Source organism: Gymnoscopelus microlampas (assembly GCF_963454915.1).
Source record: "Gymnoscopelus microlampas genome assembly, chromosome: 1".
NCBI lineage: Eukaryota > Metazoa > Chordata > Actinopteri > Myctophiformes > Myctophidae > Gymnoscopelus > Gymnoscopelus microlampas.
Genome location: NC_139962.1, coordinates 40,260,157 through 40,278,891, shown reverse-complemented (window position 1 = coordinate 40,278,891; position 18,735 = coordinate 40,260,157). Strand labels below are relative to the sequence as shown.

The window sequence follows — 18,735 nt, the reverse complement described above, 5'->3', positions numbered from 1 at the left end:
GGTCTTTACTTCCAAATGTTTCAGTAGAGTAGTGGAACACTAAAGTACTGCTGAGGGGATCATTAGGGACTCAACAAATTAGGTTATTGATGGGGAAATATTAGAATTAGCCCTCCCTGTCAGGTGTCCTTTGTGTTGTGATCAATAGCTGTGTCACCCACTGAACAGTTGAGAAAATCACAAGGTCCTGATATATTACTGTAACTCGGAAATCACTGCACATCTGATTGCTGAGCCTCAGTTCACAATCTCTTATTTCATTTCAGACCAGTAGTGGTTGTCCCATAAGTCTGTTGACTGATGTTGATTTTTGAATAATGTATTATGACTAAATGCAGGTATAGGTTAATGTGGATTATGTTTGATCAATGCTTAGTGTGGGTGGGTTTATTCTGTTGCAGGAGCCTGTTTATAGCCTCCTAAACAGTCTCATTCAGCTACTCAAAACTCTGGCCCAAAGTACTGTTACATAATATCCAGCAGACTGGTTCTTATAAGGCTTGGAAGGAAATGTATAATTAACTACATTGCACATTTTTTTAAATTCCGTTTTATTGATATTATGCACTTATCAAACCACATTTACAAATAAAAAAAACATTATTTCACTTGTTATGAATGACATTTATCTCTTATCAGTGGTTCAGTGGACACCGGGGGGCCCAAGAGGCAACCTGAAGTAATTATACAACCTTTTCACACACCAGGGTTTCTGTGTACATGCATGCATCTTCCTCCTCGACGTAGGATACCCCAAGATATCCCTGTGCTTTCTGTAGCCAGGAGGGCTTAGTTTAAAGTTAACCCTAAGAGTAAAAAGCCCTATTGTTACAACCTGGCTCATGGTTTGCACCAAAAGATGGAGACCATGCACAGTTGTCAACAGCTACACAAAGATTTTTATAAAAAATCATTAACAAAAAGTGCATGTGAGGTGTGGGTCAGTTAGATCAGGGGTGTTTGCATTTGCATGGATGAGTGGAAAAGGAGGGGTGTTGTAATGTAAACCTAACAAACCAAAATCTACCAAAATATGGAGTGTAAGAGCTACTGCCTTAGGGCTAGTACACACTGCAGGATATTTGCTGTTTATTAGAGGAATTGCACACACAGATTGGGTTGTAAATGTAGACATTTCAAAAACCAAGAACTATCCTGCAGTGTGTGATCCCTTGTCGGCGATCAATCGTATGGTATGAAAACCCCAACGATAACATGACAGAGGAGCAGAGGAAACAGAGAGTTTGAAGAAAGAGACTCGTGTAGTGTGAAATGCTTAACGATCAGATGACTCCCCGACCACTTTAAAAGTCCTAGTGTGTACCTGCCTTTACAGCCTGTGAGGCACGCAGGCATCCATCCACACACACACACACACACACACACACACACTCCTGTTCTACAGTGTAGTGTAGTGTTATATCAAATCAAGCATCTGGGTCTGGGAGTTCAAGAAGAAAAAGAAAACATAGTTCCCCCTCTTCTTGGTAACGGAGTCTGCAAAACCCAATAATGAATGTTAGCAACAGAGTGCATTTGTGCATACTAGGACAATACAGTACCTTGTAATACACGGTCTGTTATACAAATCCTTACAAAACGTTAGATTTTTGTTACTTTGTGTAAATAACATTTCACAGCTGCTGGTACATGCAAGAAAAGAAAAGAAAAAATAAATTGTTCAGTGTTGTACTCATCCTGTTCATGAAAGGTTGAGGAACACTTGAACAGCAGGTGTTCCAATAATTTGCTGCAATTGTGTGTCTATAAAGCCCTTTGAAATGGAGATATAGCATTAGTGGACTACCCAAAATAGCTAGGGAGAATATGTTAAAAAGCTTTCGCTACTATCACTGTACATTGCAAGCATGGAAACAATTACAACAAAATAATTTCATTATTATAAGATGTATTACAGAATTGCAAAAACTAAGAGTTAGCCCCAAGTAGTTAATGCCATTGATTCATATGGTTTTCATTGGCTCAGGTTAGGACAGTTGTGAATTGAAATCTTGTATCTGCTGTATTCCCAATTATTTACAGTGTTCTTCACATTGTAGAACATTTTTTGGGAGAGCTGGTGTCTGCATTTGCCTTCTGTCGGATGCTTTCTGGTGGATTTAAGGAAACAAGTAATCATCTGTAACACCCATATCTGTACATGCCTTATGCTACTTTACACTACAGTACCACATCTAGTTCAGTGAATCCAATTTGCCCAAATTTGCACTAGATACGTAGATGCATGACATAAATGAACAATTACCACAGTCCAGATGAATTCCCAGTGAAGTTCCATACACTCACCTGCCAGGTCTGTTCGTGAGATTTCCATCAGCCCCTCATATAGGCCCTTGATTGGGTTCTCTCCTGCGGTCACCACCCTATGAAGCCAGATTAGTAGCAACCGATGACCATGCTCTTTGAAGCTTTTTGTACCTAGAATACAATGCAAAATGTTCATGTACACAGTACAATAATGAAATGTTCTAGAGAAAATATTGGTTTGCGACAAATGTAGAAATAGTGGCATTTTCATAATTTGTCATATCAAATTGCCACAGTATACAAAGGAAAACATGGCAGGAAGGAAGCAAGGAAGGAAGGCATGAACGCATGAGTGAATGAACAAATTCTAGGTCAAGTCAGAATATTGTCCAAAATATTAACTTTTAAGGAAATGGGGAAAAAATGTTTTTTAGAACAACACAACACTGCCTCATCAAAGTTGGTATGGTGACTTTATACATTGACAGATACTTGAATGTGTCCTTATATTATCATCAGTTCCCAAATACAACTCAAGTGGAGTGCGGAGGTTTTTGACCATTAATGTGGAGATTTATTTTTCCGTCTGACTTGGTCATTCTAATCAATGATGGACAAAAGTAAAACAACTATCTCCAAAGTTGGAGTTAGGTGGTCTGACCGACAGTTGGAGGATCCAATGGAATTAGGAGGTTTAGTCAGAAGCACTTTTTAATACGTCATTGGTTCAATATTTGTAAAACCCACACACAGACGAAAAGGGTGTTCAATAGCACTGATTTATAAATAAATAAATACAAAGTTGAAAAAATGTGATAGCTGGTTTCTGCCCTATAGCGATATGTAGTTTGTGTTTTCAAGAATGTTCAAGTGGTCAGCATAGCTCACCTGTCCACTGTTGTTCAATAGCTCGTATGTGTGCATCGGTGAAGCCCCAGTGTTGTGCGAGGAGCTTCCATTCCCCACGGCACAGGTGCTTAGTGGCCAGACTATACAGGACAGAGCGTAGGTGCTGAGTCTCTGGCTGGTGATCCTGCTTGAAGCTCAGCTGTCTCCCCTCCCATGAGTCCTGCTCACTGGCCATGTGATCCTGGAATAGAGAAGAAAAAGGTGAATGATTTAATAATCGTCCCCCAGTTTCTTTGAGAGCCTGTATCTGAGACACTGTATGAGGAAATAAGATTAGCAAACTTGCCTTTTCCCACTTGTAAAAGCGATCTGCTTTGATGATCATGTCAACCAAGATGATATGGCCGCCTCTTGCTGCTACTTCCAGGCAGGTTTTCCCCTGCTGTATAAGTCAATGTAGTGAGTAAACGCTGGACTGTAATGTTACATCATTCAAAAAGCTTGCATTGTACTGTAAGAAATAAAAACAACATTCAATACACACCACCCAAGTTTCAGTAAAGTTGTGAGAGTGAGTTAAGGTACTGTATGTCAAATTTGTATAGCTGTTGTATAGTAAACACTACGGTATAATTAAATGGGATAATAACGTATAACATATCCTTTTCATAGATATATCTTTATTGATCCCGTGAGGGAAATTAAGTTGTCATTGGCAGTACCATGTGTGCGTGTACCGTAAGCTTTACTAGAGGTTGTAAAGCTTAGTATACATTAGCAGACTGAGACAATCTTAATTAATAATAGATTATTTTTATGTTTTCATGACATCATAAATGGCAACAATGAGGCAAGGATAGGAACTCACATGCTAAACTCTCCAACTCTCCAACCCCTCAAAAAGTGTCATTTCTTTGTGATGGGAAGATTAAATCGTTATTTTTGTCTAAACAAATGTGTATTACATGGCTGGAGTGAATGATGCAGAATGAATAGGAGATTTTCCTAGCAACTTGAGTTCCAGTGTGTGAGCTACCTTGTCGACCAGTTTGAGATTAACACCAGCAATGAGGATCATCTCTGCCAGGTCCTGGCGGCCGTACTCTGCTGCGATGTGCAAAGCAGTCTGCTGTCTCTGTGTGGGTAGGAATCATGTGACACATGCCAGTCCCTATCAGCTGACTGACCATGCTCGCCAAAGGCGTCTAGTCACAGTGCCAGAGTAAACTAAAGCCAGTTGACATTCATGTCCAAGACTGCTTTTCAAGAATTGTGACACATTAAGAGCTAACATTCTTCACAACTGTAAAGCAGATTTTCTTTAGGTGAAAAACAACATTTCATACCAATGTACTGTAAATACTGTTTCATTTCCAAACACATTAATCATCACGCACAGATAAACCCCATAACATTACTTCTTTCTCCCAAACCAGAGCACTTAGATACTCCACTTGCTGGTCATTTGAAATCAAATGCATTGCATGAAGTAAAGACAAGCAGTGGACAGTGTTACATAAAACATCCCACTGACATGGAAACTTCTACTCACATTGTCAGAGATATCCAGGTCACAGTCTGCATCTATGAGTAACCGTACCAACTCAGAGTGATTGTTGAAGACAGCTATGTGGAGGGGTGCAGTATTTTGCTGTTTAGAAAATGAATCACATTAAACAGGGCACTTGCCTTATTATCTGGAAGATCTCATACAGACATATCAAAGCTAATGACAATACAGAGTATTTTAAGCTTTACAGTCCAAACGTCGATCACGTCAATCATATAACTAGCACATCTGCAGTGGTTGGAGGTGGTCTCCCTACTCTCCCATTGAGCCATTTCAATCCTGGTGTCAGTGGACACCTACTGGTTCACAAGTGGCGCTGAAGCTCATAAGCACAATAATATCTCCCCTCGCCAGGGGGTGATTCAAAATTAAATATAAAAACAATCATCCACTTTGGGCAGCCTATTGATCAGTCCCATCAAGTTTCATGAAAACCCATCTGTTCTCAAGTTGTTTTGCTATGAGACATACACACAAACAGAATAGGAGGACATTTTAGCTAAAATGTTATCCCTGTGTACTGAGTGATCAGTATATTTATGACTGCACCGACTTGCAATACGTTTCAACTCATATGAACTTCTACTCTGTTTCCTGGACACAAAAAATAAAAGCCTCTACCTAGCGATAATGTCCAGTAGTTTTCATGTTTTCTGTATTCCTGACAAACTAAACTGGTGGCTGATAGCTAACAGCCTATACTATCTACAAGCAAAGATACTGGAGGAAGCTACATTAATCAACAATCAAACGGATGTGCCCACAGGATTTTTTATTTTGGTCATCTATCAGCAACATGAACGCGTTTGGATGAAACCGTAGATAACTGCTTGTCATTGCCCCCCTGCACTCAGGTAGGCTACTTGATTTGTCACCTACTGTATCATTGCGTGTTAATTGTGTTATGTAATTGTGTTATAAACTCATCCTTGGTTAAGAGTTATTAGATAATAATGTGTTTTCTGATTCTGATATATTGGCACAATAAATGTAGACCATTTACTGTAGTGCATCATGCTACCTTCAGAGGAACAACAGAGATGGTAAAACGTGATGGTTTCAGGTCCCACTACATTGCAGTAGATCCTGCAAGTTTGAAATTATTTATGAAAGTGAAGTGGAATCCATCTAAGAAGTACAGAGGCTTTACTATTCACATGACCAAGATGAATCTGTACTGTATATGCCCCTATTTCCATGGTGCGATGCACAGTATTTCATCATCAGGGTGCACCTATATTGTTGTAAGCTCTAATGTATATGGCTTACAGGAAAACGGCTAAAGTCTACTTCCAAACTCCATACTTCATACATTCAATAAGGCATAATAATCAGTCATATTAATCTCTGAAAATAGCCTATATAAATAACTATGCCAAAGCATAATCAGGTTTAATTGAAGCAAATGCTAATGCTAATGTTCCTGTGATCTCAGTGAATGTTACTGCCACTACTCTAAACTAGGACGAAATCAGTTACATCACATTCTACTTACAGTGTCTACAGTGTCCGTGTTGATTTCTGCCTCTAGCAGCAAAATGGCTAGTTTGTCAAAGCCATGCTGGGCCACATAATGCAGAGCATTCTTGTTCTTCTGCAGACATTAGCAAAACAATGATATGACAGGTTGCAATCCAAACTCTTCAAAGCGATGAGAAATATTATGCATAATGTTATAGTTATAAATCTCTGTTGTTTGTCTTGTATGGTTATATGTCTATACAATACAGCAGTGTAAATAAACAATCCTTACATTAGTTAATGCATTAATGTTGCAACAGATCTCCACCAGTAGTCTGACACTGTCATAGTGATCTCCTTCAGCTGCAAAGTGCAAAGCTGTGAGTCCATCCTGAAAAATAACAGCAAATTGAATACTTGGCAGTTTGTTCCAAGTAATAACATTGAACTACTGTATATAATTTGTGTTATCAATATGTCCTGTTTCAGCTATAATTCTGTCATGTTAGCATTTAACTTTACCTTAATTGTTAAAGAGTGACATGGTCTGGGTTCTATGTATGCACATTGAAAAAACTAAACCTGTCTATAAATGTTAACATGTAGGAACACTAATCCACTCCACTCACAATATTTCTCTCATCAATGTCTATCCCAGTGTCCACAATCTTTTGCAGTACGTCTGTGTGTCCGTACTTCGCTGCCAGATGCAGGGCAGTATTCTCCACCTGTATCCCAGTTAGAAAGTTAGAAAGATTATATATATATATACCCCACACATGTTTGTGTGTGTGTGTGTGTGTGTGTGTGTGTGTGTGTGTGTGTGTGTGTGTGTATGTGTGTGCGCGCGCGCACGCGCATGCATGTATGCATGCATGCTAGTGATTGTGTGCGCACATGTGTGCGTGCATGCGGGGTGTGTGTGTGTGTGTGTATGTGCTTGTGCGTGGATGCCTCTTTACATTGTCTTTGAGGCCATGTGTACAGCCCATTCCAATAAGAAAATCCGCCACTTCCAGTTGCCCGTGTTCAGCTGCAAGGTGAAACGCTGTCTTCCCCATCTGACCAGAGTGTAACAATTACACAGAAAACATGGTTCACAAAGTGAGTGTTTTGACAGTTCCTATGACAGTTTCTCATAACATCTATATTACATGGGATACATATGGTGTACACGTGTCCTATAGCAGTTTTACCAAACATTATGACTCACTCAGGTTATGACTCACAACCTAATTTGTGTCATCATTAGTCTCGTGAGCCAGACTGTTGAATTTTGAAATGCTTACAGTATATACAGTAGCATTCGGAGATTGTGGAATAGTTGTCTGGCTACGTGAGACTGTCATCATGGACCTTTCCTACAATTTTCTTTTCCCAAAAGGTTTTTGATAAAAATAATAATAATAATTCTTCAGATATTCAGAGAAATAATTTTCCAAAATAGTGAAAATAGCTCAGCTATTTTCATCATGTTTTAACTGATTCATTTATTATGTATTTTTGATTTTTGGTCCTGGGAAGGCACCAAAGAAGTTGGGAACCCCTGTCCCTTGGGAAATTAATACAGACCAGTTATCTTACTCGGGCCTCAGAATAAGAGGGTTTCCATTCCGAAATATTTTAGAAAAGACTTGTAGACTTGCACAGAAATGATCTATGACTACATCTTCAAACAAATGTCAATATTTAATATTTAGTAGACAGATCACATCTTATTTATTTTTCTACTGTACTTTGTTTCCTCTGGCTCAGTATTAGTGTGTACAAAGGGCGTGTCATACTTCATATCTCCATAAAGTACACACTGTTGCTGTCTGGCGGAAACCTTGTATATCCAAAACAGTTTGATGTGTTTTACAGGTCTGTTGGGTCATGGTGTCCTTCCAGAGTCAATCACCTCTGTACAATTAATGCCTGTCCTTAAAGACAAGGCAGGTAAACTAAACAGCATTGATAACTATAGACCTATCGCTCTGGCCAGCATCCTCTCCAAAGTTTTGGAAAGAATCATGCTTGTGCGCCTTGAAATGTTTGTCTTGACTGCAGATAACCAGTATGGATTTAAAAGAAACATGGCACAGACTTAAAGAATTGATTGCCAGCTACAGTAGCCATGATTCCACTGCCTTCCTATGCTTTATTGATGCGTCTCGAGCTTTTGACAAGATTAACCACTACAAACTGTTTCAGAAGTTGCTTGATAGAGGCATACCTAAACATATTGTGCGTATACTGGTGTTTTGGTATGCAAATCAGAAAATGCAGGTTAAATGGGGTAATGTTACATCTGCCCATTTTTCTGTTGTCAATAGTGTACGACAAGGGGGGATTTTGTCTCCTGTTTTATTCAACGTTTACATGAATGATCTATCCATTGAATTAAGTGCAATACGAGCTGTCTTATAGGTAACTCTATCATCAATCACCTTATGTACGCTGATGACCTGGTCGTTTTAAGTCCACACAGTGGAGGGTTACAGCAGCTATTGAAAGTTTGCTCAAATTATGGCAACTAGACCATACCCGGTCGACGCATGCGTGGGGGGATATGCGCACATGATCTGGCAACCCGGGAGGCAGTTCGTCCCATAGCTGGGCAGCCCCGTAACCATGGCGACAGTGTTTGACACAAAAACGCTAATAAGAAGCTGAGATTTGATGAAATTGAAAAACGGGCTTCACAGTTAAGTTCAGATGGTAATGGTCAATGGCTGTGTGCAAAATCAGAGCAATTGGTCCAGCCAGTGGGGAGAACCGGGTAGCTTCACCACCACCACCACTACAAACGCACAGAGGTTACTAGAATTATAGTAGGATAATCATGACATAATTCATAATAGTAGTGTCATGATAGTGAGAAGCCTTGAGGACAAGAAATTGGCTTTCCCAGCCTTTCACCTATGTGACAGTCGTCTATCTGTGTGCCAGGAAATCAAGTACCTTGGCCACATTTTTACTGACAATCTCCATGATGATAGAGATATCTCTAGGCAGTGCCGCATACTTTATGCCCAGGCCAATATGCTGCTGTATGTGTTCTGATCCTGTGAAGTGTGCACTTTTTAAAGCATTTTGCACTTCCATGTATACAGCTTTCCTGTGGTGCACAATGCACATACAAGAAGGGTAGCATGTGGAGGCTTAAGGTGGCATACAATGATGCCCTGAGGATACTACTTACTTTTAAAAGTGAAAATAGCCAAGCTCACAATGCATTGCAACATCTGCTATTTTCACTACTTTTGTGCAACACTCTTATATGATGATGTAGTGCATAAATTAGCAAAAAAAAACATACAAAGTTTAAACATCAACATACAAGGTTTCTGCCAGACAGCGACGACATTATTACGGGGCCAGAGCTCAGCTCTGGACCTTGTTATTGGCAGTATTCTGTCTCTTCTTCTTCTGCCACTTTTCGCAGTTCTGGCTGAACCGTGCAGTCGCTTTTTACGAAACTCGGCCATATGGTAGATGGTCATGAAAAACTATCAAGAAATAATTCTCACAATCTTTCGTCCAAAGGTGGCGCTATAGCACTCAATTGAAAATGCCAACTTTGAACAGGTACAACTCATGCCCTGTTTGACCTACAGCCATGAAACTTGGATACACATATGCGTCTCCTCATGCTGAACAACTTTCACCCTCTGACTTTTGACCTCTGACCTTTAGATCTCCCACCATTTTGAATTATATGAAAAACAGTCATTGGCTCCTAACTTCTGCATTTTTTCACTTATGGAAAATCCGTTGGAATTTTTTGTAGGCAGTGGTCCAAAGTTCAAGTGTTAAACGTTTCGTGCAGATTGCTCAAAAATCCCAGGAGGAGATAGATTTTAACTATTACAGTTTTATGAAAATTATTCATCTGTGCCTAAAACATACATGCAGACTCACATTTATTTGAAACTTTGCAGAAATGTACAGGGTCATTCCAAATATCACTGAAACCAATCTTACTCCAATTGGCCAAAAGGGGGCGCTATAGCAATTTGTTGAAAAGGCAGACTTTAAACAGGCATAAGTCATGCCTCGTTTGGCCGAAAGTCGTGAAACTTGCTTACACATGTGCCTTGACTCATGAGGAACACACGTATCGATTTGACCATTAAGCTCCGCCCTTAGATTTTCCGCAATTTTGAGCAGTTTGAAAAATACTTGTTTTTGCCAGTTCTGGCTTAACCGTGCATACGCTTTTTACGAAACTCGGCCATATGGTAGATGCTCATGAAAAACTACCAAGAAATAATTCTTACACTCATTCGTCAAAGGGTGGCGCTATAGCACTCAATTGAAAGTACCAACTTTGAACAGGTACAACTCATGCCCTGTTTGACCTACAACCATGAAACTTCGATACACACATGCGTCTCTTCATGCCCGACAACTTTCGTGGTCTGACTTTTGACCTCTGACCTTTAGATCGCCCACCATTTTGAATTATATGAAAAACAGTCATTGGCTCCTAACTTCTGCATTTTTTCACTAATGGAAAATCCGTTGGAATTTGTTGTAGGCAGTGGTCCAAAGTTCAAGTGTTAAACGTTTCGTGCAGATTGCTCAAAAATCCCAGGAGGAGATAGATTTTAACTATTTTTATGAAAATTATTCATCTGTGCCTAAAACATACATGCAGACTCACATTTATTTGAAACTTTGCAGAAATGTACAGGGTCATTCCAAATATCACTGAAACCAATCTCACTCCAATTGGCCAAAAGGGGGCGCTATAGCAATTTTTTTAAAAGGCAGACTTTAAACAGGCATAAGTCATGCCTCGTTTGGCCGAAAGTCGTGAAACTTGCTTACACATGTGCCTTGACTCATGAGGAACACACGTATCGATTTGACCATTAAGCTCCGCCCTTAGATTTTCCGCAATTTTGAGCAGTTTGAAAAATACTTGTTTTTGCCAGTTCTGGCTTAACCGTGCATACGCTTTTTACGAAACTCGGCCATATGGTAGATGCTCATGAAAAACTACCAAGAAAGAATTCTCACACTCATTCGTCAAAGGGTGGCGCTATAGCACTCAATTGAAAGTGCCAACTTTGAACAGGTACAACTCATGCCCTGTTTGACCTACAACCATGAAACTTCGATACACACATGCGTCTCTTCATGCCCGACAACTTTCGTGGTCTGACTTTTGACCTCTGACCTTTAGATCGCCCACCATTTTGAATTATATGAAAAACAGCCATTGGCTCATAACTTCTGCATTTTTTCACTTATGGAAAATCCGCCGCTTTTGTTTTGTCGGCAAAGGTCCTAAGTTCATGTGTAAAATGTTTTGTGCAGATTACTCAAAAATCCCAGGAGGAAATAGATTTTAACTATTGCAGTTTTATGAAAATTATTCATCTGCCCCTAACACATACATGCAAGACTCACATTTCTTTGAAACGTTGCAGTAATGTAGAGAGTCATTCCAAATATCACTGAAACCAATCTCACTCCAATTGGCGCTATAGCAATTTTTTGAAAATGCAAACTTTAAACAGGCAAAAGTCATGCCTCGTTTGGCCGAAAGTCGTGAAACTTGCTTACACTTGTGCCTTGACTCATGAGGAACACATCTATCGCTTTGACCAGTAAGTTCCGCCCTTAGATTGTCCGCAATTTTGAGCAGTTTGAAAAACACTTAAACCCAGGATTTTTCAGCTATTTGCGTGAAACTGTATCATCTGTGTGATCTCCTTTTTCACAGTTACTTGTCTGTTGGGCCAATGGCGTCTCCCTTAAATGAATGCCTCACAATCTCAAGGTCGCCAGTTCAAGCCTCACTTGATGCAGACTTAATTTAAGTTGAATTGCAAACAACATGACTGTATCAATGAATACATGTGCAAATGGTAAAGATAACCTGAAATGCTTATTTGAGAGTACGTTTTTTTCAACGTATGACATACTTCATTCTGAAAATAGCTGATCTACAATCTCACAACTTTTCATGGTTTGTGAGCTTGTAGATCGGCTACTTTCACTAGTTTTGGTTCTGAGGAGATGTACAATTTCTTCATTGGTAAATGGTTTGTGAACGAGTGATCTTAGTGTTAGTGAAACAGGGGCTTGGTTCATGAAAGAAGGGTTTATGATCTTCAACAGACAATATCAGCCTGGACAAAGCTATAGCACTATAGGTAGTGTTGCAGCCTATTAGTCTGAAGGTTGAGAGTTCGAATCCTGTTAATGGCAGTAGGTTGAGATGTCCAATCAAACCATTATGTTTCCATCTCTCTCTCTCATCAATCTATTGTTTCCATGTCACTCTCTCTCTCTTCAATCTATTCCGTTTCCATGTCTGTCTCTCTCTCTCTCTATTCACTGGCCCCGTATTATCGCTGCTTGCAGCTATATTATTGTCCTTGTGTTTGGGGAGTTGGGGAGGAAGAGTTTCCTATAACAGAGACTTAAAGAAGTCCTGTTTTTCCTACTTTATCGGTAGGAGTAATTATCATTACTTATTACACGGCTTGGTTGAATGCTCGATTCTGATTGGTCAGTCATCGGTCATTATTTCTGGATAATGACCGATGAGCTCTATAACGGACCGCTGTGTAATCAGAGACTCAGAACACCTGCTCATGTCAACCTGTGCTGCTTGGTTATATGCTTTATCCAACATGACAGCCATGTAAACAAACAAACAATGTCATTTACAACTAAACGTTGCTCTCAAGAATGTTTTTGAAAACATTTGAAGTGAGAAATAGACGATGCAATAACCGAGAAGTCATTCTATTTGATCCACTGCGCTTCCTTGTTTATCGTGGCACAACAACGGGGGAATACCAAAACGCTCGCCCCAAAACAGTCGCCCCGGGGCAAATCCGGCGGTATTACAGGCAAATCGGCAGTAAATAGAATGGGGGGCGAGTGTGTTTTGGGGCGAGTTTTTTTCCATTTCGTCATTTGTTTTTGCGAGGCGAACTTGTCCGCCCAGCCCAATACTTATGGAATACTTTCATTGCCGTAAGCAAGGAAATACTTCGTTTTGTTGTTACTTTTGGGTAAATGTATTTATGTATTTATTAAGTAGCCGTGTAATAAGCGGGATAATGCATGGGGAGGTAGTCATTATTGAAATTTAAAGCCCTTCAGGGCGATTAACCACCTCGGCTGCGCCTCGCTGGTTAATCGCCCTGTCGGGCTTTAAATTTCAATAATGACTACCTCCGTATGCATTATCCCTTGCTTCATGGTGCTAAGTCCATCAATGCTCTCTATATCAGGGTTTCCCAAACATTTCCATGCCAAGGACCCCCAAATAGCCATCACTACTGGCTGCGAACCCCCTATTACAAAATGGCTTAAAATCAAACAAACTAGAAAATTGTGAAAATGTACAAGCTTGTAGATAGTCTATATTTAGCTATTTTGGAAGATTTAGAACATTTTTGAATATTTGTGTGGATTTCTGGATTCTGGAATTAATGACACACCCAAAATAGGGAAACCAGGTTGAAAGTGGTTAATAATAATTTTATTAATAATAATACTAATTATTATTATGTGTTTTTTCTTTTTTCCTTTTCGTCCCCCCCCCCCCCCCCCCCCCCCCCCCCCCGGCAAAATCCTGTGCTCTATATAGGCAACCAATGGAAAGCCACACTGAGGTGTCCAGATGGCACAGAGGTAAAAGCACTTGCCCTCCGGCTTGGCCGGGCGCTTCAATGAACACAATGTCAGTGTTTGAGATTGGGAAGTCGGCAGGGATTGTGTCCTTGCCACTGCACTATCTCCTGGTGAAACTCCTCACTGTCAGGTGAAAAGAACTGGCGACTGGCGACTTCATGTGTATCATTGGAGGCATGCAACGTAGGGAACACAGTACACATGGGGAATTGGCAATGAGATTTGGGAGATGACAATTTGACAATAGAGCATTCCATTAATTCCACCCTCCAGTGTGTGTGTGTGTGTGTGTGTGTGTGTGTGTGTGTGTGTGTGTGTGTGTGTGTGTGTGTGTGTGTGTGTGTGTGTGTGTGTGTGTGTGTGTGTGTGTGTGTGTGTGTGTGTGTGTGTGTGTGTGTGTGTGGCAGACAGTCACCTTGTCTACTCTGTCTATGTGAATATCCTCCAGATCCTCCATGATGAACTCCAGCACTCTAATGTGGCCTCGCTGGGCAGCACAATGCAGCATGCTCAGACCATTCTGTTACACACAGACACACACACACACACACACACACACACACACACACACGGTTAAAATGTTAGTGATTAGATTTTTTTTTCAATACACAATAGATATAATCAAGCCAATAATGCAGTAACTCTATTGGAATGGTGCTGGGGGCAGATCTTACTTTGTTTTCACAGCTGAGCTGTGCACCACAGGACACGAGAATCTGCAGGATCTTTAGGTGACCAAACCAGGATGCTAGAAGCAGTGCATTCATTCCAAACTGTGTGGGAAATGGTGAATTCAAACATGTGTATGAATCTCATATGTATAGGCTACATAATAACCTGTTATTAACCGTAACCTGTTAAACAAAACCGGTTTCAATTCTAAATTAAAACAGACACAGTGCACAACAATGGGAGTTACACAGGCTACAACAGGCGGACAAAATATGAAGGCACTCAAACAATATCTACTAGTGCAGTGTCCTGGGGCCTCTAATCCAGCGGAGCTTTCTCGCCGCCTGGTGTGCAGGCCGCACGCATGTGTGTGTATGTGTATGTGTATGTGTATGTGTATGTGTATGTGTATGTGTATGTGTATGTGTATGTGTATGTGTATGTGTATGTGTACAGTATGTGTATGTGTATGTGTATGTGTGAGAGAGCATACGCTGTCCCCTTCATCCACATCTGTGTCATGGTCCAGGAGAAAACGAAGTGCATGTACATTCCCAGCTCCAGCTGCCCAGTGCAGAGCCTTACGATCTATCTGAGAGTGAGAGACAGACAGACAGACAGACAGACAGACAGACAGACAGACAGACAGACAGACAGACAGACAGACAGAGAAACGGTTAACAAGAGACTCCAGGTTCTTATTAGTTTGTCGGAGGGAAGCGACACTGATGCCAGGGCTTTCAACACAACCATGGACTTTCTGGAGTCATATCCTGTTCCCAGGGACAAAATGGAGTGTTTCCTTTGCTCAATCAGTAACAAAAGCAATGCTGGCTGGCAGGGTATTTTCAACGATGCACTGAGGTAGACTGATGCTTTGTGTGTGTGTGTGTGTGTGTGTGTGTGTGTGTGTGTGTGTGTGTGTGTGTGTGTGTGTGTGTGCGTGTGCGTGCGTGCACAGACAATAGAGTAGAGTCTATGTTCTCCAATGAACAAAGTGCCATGATAGTCATCAGTGCATCAATTCATAAAAAACGAAATGAAAATATATAAAAAATATATTAAAGGCTTATGATGAGAAAATAACTTAAATCCATCAAGTGCCTAAGAACATTTTCGGGGGGGGAAAAAGTCTAGTCTATTGTGTATCTTCACGCTCAGAAACTCACTTTATTTTTTGCTTTGACATCCACGCCCTTCTTCATCAACTCTTGCATTTTGTGTACATCGTCCCTCTTTGCTGCATCATGGAAGTCCTTCTCTGACCGAAGCACTGGATATTGTCAGACAGAGAGCATGGGTCAGTCCCTGCTGAATGGAACCAGAGTCATAGCCCCCTACTTCAGTGGTTCCAAAACTGGGGGTCGGGACCAGCGGTTCTCAAATGTTTAATTTCAAGGACCCCCTGGGAGTGTACAAATGAAACCAAATAATTTGGTTCCATTTGTACACTCTAACAGACTCAAGGAATCATGGGCTGGGCTCCATGGACCCCACTTTATTGCCACTACTTTATTGATTCACATTCTTTTTTTATTGTAGTTTTATATCATAAAATATAATCTGCCACCTGCTTTCCCCTGCGACTACTGAACTGGCCTTATTGTTTGCTGATGATGTTGTCTCAACCCGACAAGTTTAACCTGCTCAAGGCTATTATGCTAAATTAAGCCTGATACTGTCATGCCGATTTAATCTCCATGAACAGCCATTCAGCTCACTTGGAAAGCTTACAGAGTATTTCTTATATAATAATAGTAAGCCATGATTAGCGCTGCCTTTTAATTAGCCAAGCCCTACTCTAATTGATTTCATTAACTTGACTGAAGGTAACCTAATCAATATTTTGCTCACAGGAGTCATAGAAAGCATAGTTAGTGTTTTTTTTTGCATATAGGAAAGGTTTTCTAAATGTCTAAATCCTCCATGAAAATAAAACAATCAGAACATTTCTGCAATAAGATCATTATGTCACGCCTATTTGATAAAAGAAAGAAAATCACTACAATATTATTTATACTGTAGTCTAACTAACGGATCTATCGCGCTGAGCCGTTCAGTTCAGAACAGTAGGCTAGACATTTAGAAGAAAACGCAAATCACTTACAGATATCGTCTTCCGACGCCAGATCGTCCTCCATTCTGTCAGTGTTTTAATTTCAAAGCAGACACCAGGTCATTCATATTGGCGTGTATCACATTTCATCTGGATGTTTAATTATTCTTCGCAAGCAGTCATTGAGGATCGCACATCCGGGTGAGTTGCTTCTGACTCCAGTCCTGAGACGGTCCAGCCCACATTCATCTAGAATGTAGGGCAAATATATGAGAGAGAGCGAGAGAGAGAGATTAATGATGATAGACTGTTATCATAGCATGAGATGCTATACACCAGCCTTATGGTAGAGTGCGTATTAGCCCAATCTATCTGTCAAACGTATGTGTTCTGATTTTATTGATCCCTGGCCTGGAGGGAAATGCAGGTGGCTAGCCACAACAAAGTTGAGACAACATTTGTTTCGATTATATCAGTGGGTGTAGGGCAGGCTATGCATGCCTATATCTGAACAATGTGTAGGCTCTCTAGCCTTGGATCAAGACTATCACAGATGTATTTTATCGAGTCTGACTTTTACTTTCGTATCTATGATAGTCTTGGGCTTCACCACTGGACATCCGCGCGGAAAGCCCGTACTTCTCCACAAAAAAACATATTAAGTGCTGACCCTGTAGCCCCGGATGTTAACTCAGCATTCGGAACCCTTGTGCACTGTATTAGTCCGTATATTTCAATAGATGTGCTTTAATCCCGTCCGTGTCGGATTCTGCTGAAATTCCCTGTAATTCCTCAATGAGCGGTAGTGACGGGGTGCATCCGGTGAAAACCGGAATTACACTCAATGTAAACAGGAAGTAAACGAGGGGGGTAAAAACGGCGTTCAGGTACAGACAGGTATTAAAACACATATCTATTGACAAATATGGACTAATACAGTGCACAAAGACTCCGAATGCTGAGTTAACATTTGGGGCCACTGGGTAAGTACCGTATATTTTGCATTTGTACATGTTCGGAGAAATACGGGATTTACTGGTGAAAGTCCAGGAAGCACTGGGGGGTGCTAGCCAAGTGGGAGATATAGGCTTTTGGTCAAGAGGCTCTGAGCCATTCGATAGGGTATCAAGAAGACTCACCTCAAAACCAACTCACCTCAGAGGTAGGAATACTCACCCCGGAAGACTCACCTCAGAGGTAGGAATACTCACCCCCAAGATTTTCGGGGGGTAGGAACACTCACCCCATGACCTGAGAAAACTCACCTCGGAAGACTCACCTCAGAGGTAGGAATACTCACCCCAATGTTTAAAAAAAGGTAGATCTACCGGCTTGTGAGCTTTCCATTTTCACAGAATGCTTTCATAATGTGAGCTTTCAATTTTCACAGAATGCTTTCATAATGATGTTTAATCCATATCTGGATTAAATTCTTTCTTTGAAGGTATAGAATTAATAAAGTGCTTTAAATAGTGCTTTAAATACAAGGTAGATTTCATCAGAAAAGGTAAAAAGGTAGATCTCCCGGCTTGTGAGCTTTCCATTTTCACAGAATGCTTTCATAATGTGAGCTTTCCATTTTCACAGAATGAATGAAAGGTAGATTTCATCAGAAAAGTGAACAAGGAATGCAAATAGCAAATAGCATGGTCATTTGCTATGTGTCTCCAGCTCCACACCTTGCCCCATCCACCTATTAGATATCAAACAATGAATCATTAAGTGGAATGGGATATTAGTGTTAAGTGGTCAACCCCCCTCCTCCCCTTCACTCCTGTGCCCCCATCAAACAAACAAACAAACAAACAAACAAACAAAGGTAGGAACCCAGAGAAATGAACATTCCAATGTCAATGTATGTTGTTAAATTACATTTAGCTAATTAAAGTGCTTTAAATACAAGGTAGATTTCATCAGAAAAGTGAACATTCCAATGTGTATAATGCAAACAAATACTTACTTAACAGAGAAAAATGAAGAAAAACTCCAGTGAAGGTAAAACACAGGTATAATGTTTTGTTTTCTGTGTGAACACATTTGTGAGAAAAGCTTTTGGTAAGCATTATTGAACTTTAGTTACTTTAGTTACTATTAGATATACATTTCACTATTGTAAGCATTATTGAACTTTAGTTACTATTAGATATACATTTCACTATTGTAAAACATGCATTAAACACTTTTCCCTATTTTTACCTAGGATATTTAGTTACCT

At 40.3% G+C, this 18,735-nt stretch overlaps 1 protein-coding gene across 2 annotated transcripts; it reads right to left on the bottom strand.

The window, feature by feature from the left end:
* Window positions 1–82: 82 nt before the first annotated feature.
* Window positions 83–17,293, bottom strand: ankdd1a (ankyrin repeat and death domain containing 1A). 2 transcript variants are annotated; one of them, XM_084063866.1, is made up of 16 exons: window positions 17,191–17,293; window positions 16,572–16,769; window positions 15,634–15,737; window positions 14,958–15,056; window positions 14,467–14,565; window positions 14,208–14,312; window positions 7,111–7,209; window positions 6,778–6,876; window positions 6,441–6,539; window positions 6,183–6,281; window positions 4,670–4,768; window positions 4,154–4,252; window positions 3,464–3,559; window positions 3,157–3,358; window positions 2,308–2,439; window positions 83–2,111 (listed from the first exon to the last, which is right to left on the bottom strand). In XM_084063866.1, the coding sequence occupies exons 2-16, from the start codon at window positions 16,603–16,605 to the stop codon at window positions 2,050–2,052; spliced, it is 1,527 nt and encodes a 508-aa protein (XP_083919992.1). In that variant the 5' UTR covers window positions 16,606–16,769; window positions 17,191–17,293; the 3' UTR covers window positions 83–2,049. The 2 variants fall into 2 exon arrangements, with proteins under 2 accessions (XP_083919992.1, XP_083919993.1); XM_084063867.1 differs by lacking the exon at window positions 7,111–7,209.
* Between the last annotated feature and the right edge of the window lie 1,442 nt (window positions 17,294–18,735).

Bases quoted from the DNA above. Each gene is read 5' to 3' on its own strand.
- ankdd1a (XM_084063866.1), bottom strand. From the start codon at position 16,605: ATGGAGGACGATCTGGCGTCGGAAGACGATATCT. The intron at 15,057-15,633 runs GTGAGTTTCTGA...TCTCACTCTCAG, and splicing joins ATGTCAAAGCAAAAAATAAA to ATAGATCGTAAGGCTCTGCA. The intron at 7,210-14,207 runs GTGACTGTCTGC...CACTCTGGTCAG, and splicing joins ACATAGACAGAGTAGACAAG to ATGGGGAAGACAGCGTTTCA.